Here is a 14,305-nt window from a genome sequence, read left to right on the forward strand (position 1 = left end):
GTCAAAACATCTCAAAAGTAATTGTATTTAAGAGCTTTATGTACCATGACCAGTGTTATGCAGATGCATAAGCTGAACAATGCTAACTAATCTAGCTAATATGTGTTTTTCCCCTAAAATGGAACCAGTTGAAGGAGCAATGTCCTTGGCCACTGGCACATGTCCCTACTTTTCTTATAATAGTGCCTTGGATCGATAACACACTTGAATAAGCTGAATAGGCCTCAGCTTTACAATACCTCTTCCAAATGTCAGCACCTCTGACTACCCAGTACTCCTTCAGTATTACACTGGTGTGTCAGCTTAGAGTTTAAATGTTACAAGGGGTTTAGAGTATGGAGGTTTTGCCACAATTAGAACTTTGATGAGACCACATCTGGATATACTGTATACAGTTTTGGTCTCTTTAACCGAAGGATGGGTATACTTACCATAGACAGGGTGCAATAAACATTTGTTAGACTGAGGTGAGAGTAATGTCATCATAGAATATACAGTGCAGAAGGAGGCCACCTGGCCCATCGAGTCTGCACCGGCTCTCGGAAAGAGCACCTCACTCAAGCCCACACATCCACCCTAAGCCCACAACCCAGTAACCCCAGCTAACATTTTTTGGACACTACGGGCAATTTAGCATGGCCAATCCACCTAACCTGCTCTTCTTTGGACTGTGGGAGGAAACCGGAGCACCCGGAGGAAACCCATGCAGACACGGGAAGAATGTGCAGACTCTGCACAGACAGTGCCCCAAGCCGAGAATCGAACTTGGGACCCTGGAGCTGTGAAGCAATTGTGCTAACCACTGTGTTACCGTGCTGCTCATGAAAGTAGAGCTTGAATGACCCTGTAATATCCCGCTTGGGACCTACGGGGTGGGAATGCTCGTCTTCCCAGTGCTCCTGGAGGAGTTTAATCCCCCCCCCCCCCCCCCAAGCTATTGGCAGGGTAACTCAATTCGTCAATGTATATAAGGTTGGCTAGTAAGGCACAGCCAGAGATGAACCCAGTAGGGATCTACCGGACAGTGTATATATCGTTTGTGTAAATAAAACGTTGTTCTCATTTCATTCGATGTGGACTCCCCGTGTCCTTATTAAAGATCCTACAATCCTTGAAAGTTAGAAGAATGAGGTGTTCTCAATCCAGCTGGTTAAGAGGCTGTTTCCCAACTGAAGGGTCTAGAAGCAGCACGGTGTTTCCGGGTGCGGCGATGACCAGCTGAGTCGCACGTTTCGGCAGCTCCCTGTGAAACGGACTTTTGGGCTCTTGATAGGAGCCCCAACGGCAATTTTAACGGCTGAAAACACCGTGCGGTAAACCAGAAGGGTGTTCCCCCTGGACACGGATGGAAAAAGGAGAGGAAAGTGGCCGGATTGCAGCGGATCCTTTGGAACAACGGCAAGGAAGGCAAGCAGAAACCAAGATGGCGTCGGAAGGTGGCAGTTTCATATGGGGCCCTGAACAACAAGAGTTTTTGAAACGCTGCGTGGAGGAGATAAAAAAGGAAATGAAGAAAGAGTTGTTGGCCCCGATATTACAGGCGATTGAAGGGCTGAAAGAGGAACAAAAGACCCAGGAGCAGGAGCTTCGGGTCGTGAAGGCGAAAGCAGCAGAGAATGAAAACGACATACAGGGCCTGGTGGTGAAGTCGGAGATACAGGAGGCACACCAGAAACGATCTGTGGAGAGGTTGGAGGCACTGGAAAATAACGCAAGGAGGAACAACTTGAGGATTCTTGGCCTTCCTGAAGGTGTGGAGGGGGCGGACGTCGGGGCATATGTGAGCACGATGCTGCACTCGTTAATGGGAGTGGAGGCCCCGACGGGTCCGTTGGAGGTGGAGGGAGCATACCGAGTTATGGTGCGAGGACCGAGAGCAGGAGAAGCTCCCAGAGCCATAGTGGTGAGATTTCTCCGTTTTAAAGATAGAGAAATGGTCCTTAGATGGGCGAAGAAAACTCGGTGTAGTAAATGGGAGAACGCGGTGATCCGCGTCTATCAAGATTGGAGTGCGGAGGTGGCGAGAAGGAGGGCGAGCTTTAATCGGGCCAAAGCGGTACTTCACAAAAAAAAGATAAAGTTTGGAATGCTGCAACCGGCAAGACTGTGGGTCACATATCAAGGGAGGCACCACTACTTTGAGACGGCGGATGAAGCGTGGACTTTTATTGTAGAAGAAAAATTGGAATGATTGGACTACGAAAATGAACGTTTGGACAAAGTGGTGGGACGAGGGGGGGGGGGGGGGGGGGGGCGAAGAGGGATTGTATGATTAATCCTGCGGTATGGTAACTTTTCTTTCTCCCACAGGTGGTGATGGGGGGAGGTGGGGAGGGAGAGGAGATGGGGCGTTGGCCATGGGAGGTGGGGCCGAGGGAGAGGCGCGGGCTTGGTTCCCGCGCTATGATAATTATGGCGGGAATAGAGAAGCAGGAAGGAGGGGGCGCCGCACGGGGCGAGCCGTGATCACGGGGGGAAGCCGAGGTCAGCCAGAGTTTGCTGACTTCTGGGAGCAACATGGGGGGAGTAATTACGCTAGCGGGGGGTCTAGCGGGGGGGGGGGGGGGGGAGGGGGGAATTACTGGGTTGCTGCTGCTGGGGAAAGGGGGGAGTGGGTGCGGGAAAGGATGGGCGGGGGGGCACCGTCTGGGAGAAATACAGCCGCGTGGGAACTGGGCGAGAAGCTGGAAAAAGATGATGGCTAACCGGCAAGGGGGGGGGGGGGGGGGGGGGGGGGGAAGCCCCCCAACTCGGCTGATCACGTGGAACGTGAGGGGGCTTAACGGGCCGATAAAGAGGGCACGAGTACTCGCACACCTTAAGAAACTTAAAGCAGATGTGGTCATGTTACAGGAAACGCACCTGAAACTGATAGATCAGGTTAGGTTGCGCAAAGGATGGGTAGGGCAGGTGTTCCATTCGGGGCTGGATGCGAAAAACAGGGGGGTGGCTATATTAGTGGGGAAGCGGGTAATGTTCGAGGCAAAGACTATAGTGGCGGATAACGGGGGCAGATACGTGATGGTGAGTGGCAAATTACAGGGAGAGATGGTGGTGTTGGTAAACGTGTATGCCCCGAATTGGGACAATGCCAATTTTATGAGGCGAATGCTAGGACGCATCCCAGACCTAGAGACCGGAAAGCTGATAATGGGGGGAGACTTTAACACGGTGTTGGAACCAAGGCTGGATAGGTCGAAGTCCAGGACTGGTAGGAGGCCGGCAGCAGCCAAGGTGCTTAAGGATTTTATGGAGCAGATGGGAGGGGTGGACCCGTGGAGATTCAGTAGACCTAGGAGTAAGGAGTTCTCGTTTTTCTCCTATGTCCATAAAGTCTATTCACGCATAGACTTTTTTGTGTTGGGTAGGGCATTGATCCCGAGGGTGAGGGGAACGGAATATACGGCTATAGCCATTTCGGATCATGCCCCACACTGGGTAGACTTGGAGATAGGGGAGGAAACAAGAGGGCGTCCACCCTGGAGAATGGATATGGGACTAATGGCGGATGAGGGGGTGTGCTTAAGGGTGAGGGGATGCATTGAAAAGTACTTGGAACTCAATGACAATGGGGAGGTTCAGGTGGGAGTGGTCTGGGAGGCGTTGAAGGCGGTGGTTAGGGGGGAGCTGATATCAATAAGGACACATAAAGGGAAGCAGGAGAGTAAGGAACGGGAGCGGTTGTTGCAAGAACTTTTGAGGGTGGACAGACAGTATGCGGAAGCACCGGAGGAGGGACTGTATAGGGAAAGGCAAAGGCTGCATGTGGAATTTGACTTGCTGACCACAGGCACTGCAGAGGCACAATGGAGGAAGGCGCAGGGTGTACAGTATGAATATGGAGAGAAGGCGAGCAGATTGCTGGCACACCAATTGAGGAAAAGGGGAGCAGCGAGGGAAATAGGGGGGGTGAGAGACGAAGATGGAGAGACGGAGCGGGGAGCGAGAGAGTGAATGAAGTGTTTAAGACATTTTATAAAAAATTGTATGAAGCTCAACCCCCGGATGGGAGGGAGAGAATGATGGAGTTTTTGGATCGGCTGGAAATTCCCAAGGTGGAAGAGCAGGAAAGGATGGAATTGGGAGCACAGATCACGGTAGAAGAAGTGGTGAAAGGAATTAGGAACATGCAGACGGGAAAGGCCCCGGGACCGGATGGATTCCCAGTTGAATTTTACAGAAAATATTTGGACTTGCTCGCCCCGCTACTGACGAGGACCTTCAACGAGGCAAAGGAAAGGGGACAACTGCCCCCGACTATGTCAGAAGCAACGATATCGCTTCTTTTAAAGAAGGAAAAGGATCCGCTACAATGCGGGTCCTACAGACCAATCTCCCTCCTCAATGTAGATGCCAAGGTCTTGGCCAAGGTAATGGCAATGAGAATAGAGGAATGTGTCCCGGGGGTGGTTCATGAGGACCAAACTGGGTTTGTGAAGGGGAGACAGCTGAACACGAACATACGGAGGTTGTTAGGGGTAATGATGATGGCCCCACCAGAGGGTGAAACGGAGATAGTAGTGGCGATGGATGCCGAGAAAGCATTTGATAGAGTGGAGTGGGATTATCTGTGGGAGGTGTTGAGGAGATTTGGGTTCGGAGAGGGGTATGTTAGATGGGTGCAGCTGTTGTATAGGGCCCCAGTGGCGAGTGTGGTCACGAATGGACGGGGATCGGCATATTTTCGGCTCCATAGAGGGACAAGGCAGGGATGTCCTCTGTCCCCATTACTGTTTGCACTGGCGATTGAGCCCCTGGCGATAGCGCTGAGAGGTTCCAAGGGATGGAGGGGAATACTTAGGGGAGGAGAAGAACACCGGGTATCTTTATATGCGGATGATCTGCTACTATATGTGGCGGATCCAGCGGAGGGGATGCCAGAAATAATGCGGATACTTGGGGAGTTTGGGGATTTTTCAGGGTATAAATTGAACATGGGAAAGAGTGAGCTGTTTGTGGTGCATCCAGGGGAGCAGAGTAGAGAAATAGAAGACCTACCGTTGAGGAAGGTAACAAGAGACTTTCGTTACCTGGGGATCCAGATAGCTAAGAATTGGGGCACATTGCACAGGCTAAATTTGACGCGGTTGGTGGAACAGATGGAGGAAGATTTCAAGAGATGGGATATGGTAGCATTGTCAATGGCAGGGAGGGTGCAGGCAGTTAAGATGGTGGTCCTCCCGAGATTCCTTTTTGTGTTTCAGTGTCTCCCGGTGGTGATCACGAAGGCTTTTTTCAAAAGGATAGAAAAGAGTATCATGGGTTTTGTTTGGGCCGGGAAGACTCCGAGAGTGAGGAAGGGATTCTTACAGCGTAGTAGGGATAGGGGGGGGCTGGCACTACCGAGCCTAAGTGAGTATTATTGGGCCGCTAATATTTCAATGGTGAGTAAGTGGATGGGAGAGGAGGAAGGAGCGGCGTGGAAGAGATTAGAGAGGGCGTCCTGTAGGGGGACCAGCCTGCAGGCTATGGTGACAGCCCCATTGCCGTTCTCACCAAGGAACTATACCACGAGTCCGGTGGTGGTAGCTACACTGAAGATTTGGGGACAGTGGAGACGACATAGGGGAAAGACCGGAGCACTGGGGGGGTCCCCGATAAGAAACAACCATAGGTTTGCCCCGGGGGGAATGGATGGGGGATATGGAATGTGGCAAAGAGCAGGAGTAACGCAATTGAAAGATCTATTTGTGGATGGGAAGTTTGCGAGTCTGGGAGCGCTGACCGAGAAATATGGGTTGCCCCAAGGGAATGCATTCAGGTACATGCAATTGAGGGCTTTTGCGAGGCAGCAGGTGAGGGAATTCCCGCAGCTCCCGACACAAGAGGTGCAGGACAGAGTCATCTCAAAGAAATGGGTGGGGGACGGTAAGGTGTCGGATATATATAGGGAAATGAGAGACGAAGGGGAGACTATGATGGACGAACTAAAAGGGAAATGGGAAGAAGAGCTAGGGGAGGAGATTGAGGAGGGGAGGTGGGCAGATGCCCTAAACAGGGTAAACTCGTCGTCCTCGTGCGCCAGGCTAAGCCTGATTCAGTTTAAGGTATTACACAGGGCACATATGACTGGAACACGGCTCAGTAAATTTTTTGGGGTGGAGGATAGGTGTGTGAGGTGCTCGAGAAGCCCAGCGAATCATACCCATATGTTTTGGTCATGCCCGGCACTACAGGGGTTTTGGATGGGGGTGACAAAGGTGCTTTCGAAAGTAGTAGGAGTCCGGGTCGAACCAAGCTGGGGGTTGGCTATATTTGGGGTTGCACAAGAGCCGGGAGTGCAGGAGGCGAAAGAGGCCGATGTTTTGGCCTTTGCGTCCCTAGTAGCCCGGCGCAGAATATTGCTAATGTGGAAAGAAGCCAAGCCCCTGGGGGTGGAGACCTGGATAAATGATATGGCGGGGTTCATAAAGTTAGAGCGGATTAAGTTCGTCCTAAGGGGGTCGGCTCAAGGGTTTACTAGGCGGTGGCAACCGTTCGTCGAATATCTTGCGGAAAGATAGATAGGGGAGAACAAAGAAGGCAGCAGCAGCGGCCCAGGACTTGGGGGGGGGGGGGGGGGGGAGGGATGGGGGGGGGATGGGGGGGGGATGGGGGGGGGGGGTGGCCTGAGACAAGGCAGTTGCCAATTAGGGCTAGTTTTTATTTTTTGTTATTTAATATTTATTTATTTGTTGTTGTTTTTGTTTAAATTTAAAAAAGGTCATTATTATCTGTATTGTTACAATGTTGTGTAAAGGATGCACAATGTACTGTGTTGGTTGACCAAAAATTTTCAATAAAATATTATTAAAAAAAAAATAGAAGCAGCACGGTAGCATAGTGGGTATCAGTATGGCTTCACAACGCCAGGGTCCCAGGTTCGATTCTTGGCTTGGGTCACTGTCTGTGTGGAGTCTGCATGTTCTCCCCGTGACTGCGTGGGTTTCCTCCAGGTGCTCTGGTTTTCTCCCACAAGTCCTGAAAAATGTGCGATTAGGTCATATGGACATTCTGAATTCTCCCTTTTTGTACCTGAACAGGTGCCGGAATGTGCCGACTAGGGGATTTTCATAGTAACATCATTGCAGTGTTAATATAAGCCTACTTGTGACAATAAAGATCATTATTATTGTTCGAACTAGGGGCCATAATCATAACTAGATTAGTTAGCATTGCTCAACTTCAGGGATCAGCCACTTAGAATTGAGATGAGGAGAAAATTGTGAAAATCTTTGGAATTTTCTACTCCAGTCAATTAATATTGGGAAATTAGAGGTAATGCAGAAGTTCAGCCAAGATCCTTCTGAATGATAGATCAGGCTCAAGGGTTAGATGTCCTATTCCTGCTCCTGTTTATGTTCTAACTTCTGACTGAGATGAGCTTTAGCAGCTGAGGCAAGATGACACAGTTTGCCACTTCCTGAAATTAAGTAGTTCTAACTATGGTCATATTTGGTTTAAACAATGTCCACCACATAAGATTATGAAGAACTGAAATGAATTACCAAGTCCAACAGAATTATTAATTCTTCCTGAATCCTAACGTTAACATTTACGATAAAATCATGAATACTAACATTGATGCGAACAGTGCAGGCGATGGCTGTAGTCAATAACTGCAATATAGTTCCTTAATTTGTAACTGTACAAACTAATAAACAAACAAAAAGCAGTTATGAATTTCATTCAATTCGGAAGAACCGTGAATTTTGACTAAGTCATATGGCACTTGATTTTTATTTTATTTTAACATAAATACCCAAGAGGAACTGTTTCTGCTGTTTGATAAATGCTTTCAAATAAACTTAATGATTTTACTACAAGTAGCAACAGTGGAAAGCTTTCCTCCAATGGATGAATTAATAATTAATGGCACTGTACTGGAATCGATTTCTACTCCATCCCTTCAAAGGTACTGCTTTGAGTCTAATACATTGTTCCGTGATCCTCTTCCCTGTTTGATACCAATCAACCCAGTCGAAACGGTAGTTAACAAGAACTGTGGTTTTAATCAGCTTGAATGTGCCCACCAGTAGCTCCTCCCACACTGAGAGGCTGTCCCGGATCAATGGGTTATATACCTTCTCAGAGGGGCGGAGCCAACAACGACATGGGCCTTGATGACTGTGGCAGAGGTCATGTCAGGGCATGGGAAGGCGAAAGGAAAATGTGAGTACTCATCAACAACGTTGAGAAAGTACACGTTACAATCAGTGGAGGGGAGTGGCCCTTTGAAATCCATACTGAGGCTTTCAAAAGGGCGGGGGCCTTCACCAGGTGGGCCTTGTCTGGCCAATAGAAGTGCGGCTTGCACTCTGCACAGACTTGGAAGTCCCTGGTCATGGCCCTGACCTCCTCTGTGGAGTAGGGCAGGTTGCGGGCCTTGACAAAGTGGAGAAGCAGGGTGACTCTCGGGTCACTGAGGTCATTGTGGATAGCCCATAACCAGTCAGCCTGCGCGTTGGCGCAGGTGCCATGGGGCAGGGCATCTGGGCTCATTGAGCTTCCCAGGACGATACAAGATGCCGTAGTTATAGGTGGAGAGCTTGATCATCCACCGCAAAATCTTGTCGTTCTTAATTTTGCCCCGCTGCGTGTTGTTGAACATGAAGGCAACCGACCGTTGGTCTGTGAGGAGAGTGAATCTCCTGCCCGCCAGGTAATGCCTCCAGTGCCGCACAGCTTCCACAATGGCTTGCGCCTCCTTTTCAACAGAGGAGTGTCAAATTTCGGAGGCATGGAGGGTACGGGAAAAAAAAGCGACAGGCCTCCCTGCCTGGTTAAGAATGGCTGCCAGGGCAAAGTCAGACGCATCGCTTTCCACCTGGAACGGGATGGATTTGTCCACGGCGTGCATCGTGGCCATGGAAATTTTGGATCTGATGCAGTTGAAGGCCAGGCGGAGCCTCAGCCATCAGGGGAAAAGTGGTGGACTTAATGAGTTGGCGGGCTTTGTCCACGTAGTTGCGGACCCACTGGGCATAGTAGGAGAAGAACCCCAAGCACCTATTCAGGGCCTTGGGGCAGTGGGGGAGGGGGAGTTGCAGGAGGTGGCGCATGCGTTTGGGGTCAGGCCCTAGGACTCCATTTTCCACGACATAGCCGAGGATGGCTAGCCGGGTTGTGCGTAAAAGGCATTTCTCCTTATTATATGTCAAATTAAGGAGTCGGGCGGTGCGGAGGAATTTTTGAAGGTTGGCGTCGTGGTCCTGCAGGTCATGGCTGCAGATGGTAACATAATCCAAGTACGGGAACGTGGCCCGCTGCCTGTACTGGTCGACCATTCGGTCCATCGTTCGCTGGAAGGCCGAAACCCCGTTGCTGACGCCGAAGGGGACCCTGAGGAAATGGAAGAGACGGCCATCTGCCTTAAAGGAAGTGTATTGGCGGTCCTCCCGCCGGATAGGGAGCTGATGGTACGTGGACTTCAAGTCCACCGTAGAGAAGACTCGATACTGTGCAATCTGATTGACCATGTCAGATATGTGCGGGAGGGGGTACGCATCGAGCTGCGTGTACCGCTTGATCGTCTGACTGTAGTCGATGAGCATCCGGTGTTTCTCCCCGGTCCTGACGACCACCACTTGTGCTCTCCAGAGGCTATTACTGGCCTCAATGATCCCTTCCCTCAGGAGTCGCTGGACCTCCGACCTGATTAAGGCCTTGTCATGAGAACTGTACCGTCTGCTCCGGGTGGCGACATGCTTAGAGTCTGGGGTGAGGTTCGCGAAGAGCGAGGGAGGGGCGACCTTCAGGGTCGCAAGACTACAGATGGTGAGAGGGGGCAGGGGTCCCCCAAAACTTCAGGGTTAGACTATGGAGGTTGCACTGAAAGTCTAAACCCAGTAGGAGAGGGGCGCAGAGATGGGGGAGGACGTAGAGTTTGAAATTGGCGTATTCGATGCCCTGTATTGCCAGGTTGGCGGTGCAGTACCCCCGGATCTGCACGGAGTGTGATCCGAAAGCTAGGGATATGACTTGTGAGATGGGGAGGACCCGGAGGGAACAGCGCCTTACCATGTCCGGGTGGACGAAGCTATCCGTGCTCCTGAAGTCAAAGAGGCAGGACGTCTCCTGCCCGTTGAGGCTGATGCCCATCATCGAGCTTTGAAGATAGCAAGGCCAGGACTGGTCAAGCTGAATGGAGCTGAGTTGATGGCGATGAGTGTCGTGCTGGTCGCAAAATGGCGGCGTTGACGAAGTCGGACAAAATGGCGGCCTCCATGGATCGCACGCGGTGAGTGACGTGTCAGCAGAGGGCACTCCGGGCAGGCACGATGCCACCCTGCGGGGTCGGTGAGTCTCAGACCGGGCTTGACAGGTTTTTGGTTTTTGATTTTGATTTTTAGGCTTTGCTAGGCATACCTTAGCGAAGTGCCCCTTCTTGCCACACGTGGAGTTGCGAGCCGGGCAACGCTGCCTGGAGTGCTGGCCCTGACCGCAGAAGTAACAGCATGGTCCTCCGGAGCTGGACTGCTGCCGCACGGTGCAGGAATGAGGCATGCCTGGGTCGGGTGATGGCTGCACCTCCGACGTCCCCGAGGATGCCGCGTGGTCGGATGGGAAGGCATTCAGGCTCCGGAAAGCCACTTTCAGCGAGGTAGCCAGCTTCACAGTCTCCTCGAGGTCGAGGGGCCCCCTTTTCTAGAAATGGCTGCCGGATATAGCTGGACAGCACACCTGCCACATAGGTGTCCCTGCCCATCAGCTCAGCGTGCTCGACCGCTGTGACAGTCCTGCAGTTACAACTGCGGACGAGTAGTCTCAGTTCACGCAGATATTCAGCCAGAGACTCACCCTGGCGCTGACGCCGCGTGGTCAGGAGGTGTCAAGCGAGTACCTCGTTCACCGGCCTCACAAACTGTTGTTTGAGCAGCTCCACTGCCTCCGTGTATGAGGCCGCTTCTCTGATGAGTTGGAAAATCCTGTGGCTCACCCGGGCGTTGAGGAGACGCTGTTTAATTTCCGGGGAGACCTCGACGGCAAAGGAGCTGAGGTAGGACTCAAAGCAATTGAGCCAATGCTCAAATATTGCCGTAGCCTCCGGCACCTGCGTTCGAGGCATTCTGGTTTTAAAACGGCTTCCATCATAAAACTTCCAGCTGATTAAATTGATACCAATCAATCCAGTCGAAATGGTAGTTAACAAGAACTGTGGTTTTAATCAGCTAGAATGTGCCCAGAAGTAGCTCCTCCCGCACTGAGAGGCTATCCTGGATCGATGGGTTATGATCCCTTCTCAGAAGGGCGGAGCCACAGGCGGAGCCAACAACAACATCAACACAACAACAGTAACAGTGAGTAAATACAATAATATATACAACAGCCATACGTGGCTCACCACACTGTTCAAGTCCAATACAGAATTCAGTTGTAATATGGTCACAATTACCAAGATGTTTTCATACCAGCTAACTGAATATGTTGGTTACTGAAAACCAAAGAATCACTAAGCTCCCTTATTAACTCAAGTCACTCTGCTTTATGAAACTATTTTGAATCATACAATAGGCACATTTTACTTTTCACTTGTGCTTCCACTCCCTCAACCTAGAAAATAATTATTACATTGTTTTCTTTTGGTCCTCCCCACTATGCCTGGTGTGCACTTTCCTCAATTAAATAATCATAATCAAGACCACAAAGTAAAGCTTCTAGTCTTTGACATTATTTTGTCATCCTTATCTTTATCATAGCATTTTCACCTACTAATTACATTGAATGAAAACCCTCATTTTGCACTGAGGAGAGATGATGGAGGAGGACACTGGGTTTCTGAATGGTGTGGTTTATTGTCCACAGAGAATGGGACCGGAAGCGTTTCCGACGGACGGTTGAGGGTGTGACCCCGTCTCCACCGAAGTGGTCCGTCCGGCGGTTGGTACCGGGTTGTGACAGGGAGAATGGAGCCGCTGCTGGTGATGGACCTGCTGCTGCGGCTCGGCCACGGCCCGCCATCCACCACCTTGCGGGAATTGTGCCGCTGGTGCCGGGAGGGGGAGGACCGGGGCCCGCCCGACGCCGGCCGAGTGGAGATGCTGCGCCTCTTGGTGGAGAAGCTGGGCGATCCCGGGGCCGGCCGGTGTGGCGAGGCGGATCTGCCGAGCTGCCTGCGGGACGTGGCCGTCGGCTGGTGCCTGCCGCTGTTGCGGGGTTTGCGCCTGGAAGGGCCGGGGGGCCAGTTCCAGGAGCCGGGCCGCAGGCTGGTGCACTCCCTCTGCGCTCTGCTCCACGCCTGCTGCCGGCAGGCCCCGCCGGCCCTGCTGCAGGACATCGCCGGCGCTCCCCTGCGGGATCTGCGCAGGTACACCGAGGAGCGGGGCAGGGTCGGCTCGGCCGAGGGCGAAGAGGAACCCCAAAGCCCGGAGCTGTCGGACATTCAGGTGGCCATCGAGGTGCTGGTCAAGCTGGCGCCGCTGCTCCTGGAAGGAGGGATTGGGGCAGAAGAGCTGCTGTCGTTCGCTCTGACTGCCGTGAAGGTGGGAGAGGACAGCGTGGCGTCCAGGATGGTCACCGGGCTAATCCCGGCTCTGCTTCCGAATCCGGGCAGCTCGCTCCACAAGTGCCTGACCGTCCAAGACATCTGGGATCGAGTGAAGCGTTGGGAAAGGACCGGCACCGTGTCCAGAGTCCTGCTGCTTCTGAGCTCGCTTCCTCAGCATCTGCTTCTTTGCACCGGAGACCAGTCACCGCCCGAGACCCTCGACCTCCGAACTAGCCCGGAGTTTTGGGAGGTGGTGCAGAGAGGACTGGTGCAGCCGGAAAACACGTCGCGCAAGCGAGCTATGTACCTCTTGAAAAGAGCTGTGGATGCTTCGATCACATTGCAGAGTGAAATCTGCTCAGAGTACAAGGCTGAATCTGGTGCGTTGAAGACTTCTCAATCACTTGTAAGAATTGACAATAGTGATTTGTTGTCAAAGATGGAGACAAAGGAGACAATTAACTATTTATCCACTCTTAAACTCTGAAATGATAACCGTTACTGATGACAATGGTTATATTTTATTCAGCATAAGTAAGATTTGACATCTGCAATGTCTGAGCAGTGGTATCAAACCACAACAGCATTACCATTAGGCCCTCGGTAGAAGCATGTTTACCACATTACTACTGGTCGTGCCCCAGGTACCAGTGCAACATGGCTTTGGAATGTGTGTGCTCGGGAAGTTGCCACTTATATTTTCTTTAAAAGGCAAAGCCTATGGAGACTGATTTAATCCAATCATTACCTTGCTGTTATTTGAAGGCTCTAATTATAAAATATGTAATTGAACCATCTCTGTCCACTCAAATCTGGGAAAACCCTCAGGAACTCTGTCTTCCCACGTCTTGAGACCTATCAACGCCTAAATATTCCAATACGAGTGGCTGGCCAAAATAAGGACAATGTGGTGGCCCCGGCAACCAGTTATTCTGTCTCAGTTTTAACACACATCTGGACTTCTGAGATCTGACACTGGTGTTCCTCTCCTTGTTCCCACACAGCTAGCTGTCTGTTCACACACACTACTAGATTTCTGCTGGTTTACCATTTTACAATTCACTTTTTCAAACTTTCAGGGCCCCAAATAATAATAGTAGTCACAAGTAGGCTTCAATGAAATTACTGTGAAAAGCCCCTAGTCGCCACATTTCGGCGCCTGTTCAGGGAGGCCAGTACGGGAATTTAACCCACGCTGCTGGCCTTGTTCTGCATTACAAGCCAGCTGTTTAGCCCACTGTGCTAAACCAGCCCCATATCCTTTGCACTCTGTTAAGAATCCTGGAAACTCTTTCCACTGGGTTTCCTTGCGAATTAACAAAAAACTAACATACTGCAGCTAGTGGCAGCATAGTGGTTAACACTGCCGCTTAACCCAAATACTTGGGACAATGAAGGCCCAAACCACAGTTAGTACATTATTATAATAATTTTTATTAGTGTCACAAGTAGGCTTACATTAACACTGCAGTGAAGATACTGTGAAAATCAAGTCACATCTTAGTTGTCTTTATCGAGTGTGTATCAGATGCAGGAATAAAATAGTTCTATAACAGATCAGGTTGTTATGGGTCCGGACCAGAACCCCAATTTTGGTTAAGAACCCAACTATTTGCATTTTGTAGAACTTTGAGGGAATGTTACTGCACCACAGGAATGACAACATTGACCAGTAGATAGCTTTTGTATTAAAACAAACTTTAATTTGAACACACAATTAAGCACATTAGCAACAAAGAAATAGCTTTACAGTTAACAGGTATGACACCTTAACTTGCTTCCTGAAACCTGTCTCAACATTCCAATTAAGTATCCACCGCCTGGTGAACCCTTGAGCCG

At 50.7% G+C, this 14,305-nt stretch overlaps 1 protein-coding gene across 2 annotated transcripts in view; it reads left to right on the top strand.

Moving 5' to 3' along the window:
* The first annotated feature begins 11,871 nt into the window (after positions 1-11,871).
* LOC140427526 (probable methyltransferase TARBP1) overlaps positions 11,872-14,305 on the top strand; it is a 309,002-nt gene continuing 306,568 nt past the window's right edge. For both annotated transcript variants that reach the window (XR_011948558.1, XM_072513011.1), the window contains exon 1: positions 11,872-12,846. Coding sequence is in view for 1 of the 2 variants with exons in the window: in XM_072513011.1 (XP_072369112.1) it covers positions 11,886-12,846 (961 nt within the window). In the remaining variant the exon portion in view is untranslated. The remainder of the gene's footprint in view (positions 12,847-14,305) is intronic.

This window comes from Scyliorhinus torazame, chromosome 1 (genome assembly GCF_047496885.1).
Source record: "Scyliorhinus torazame isolate Kashiwa2021f chromosome 1, sScyTor2.1, whole genome shotgun sequence".
NCBI classification, from domain to species: domain Eukaryota; kingdom Metazoa; phylum Chordata; class Chondrichthyes; order Carcharhiniformes; family Scyliorhinidae; genus Scyliorhinus; species Scyliorhinus torazame.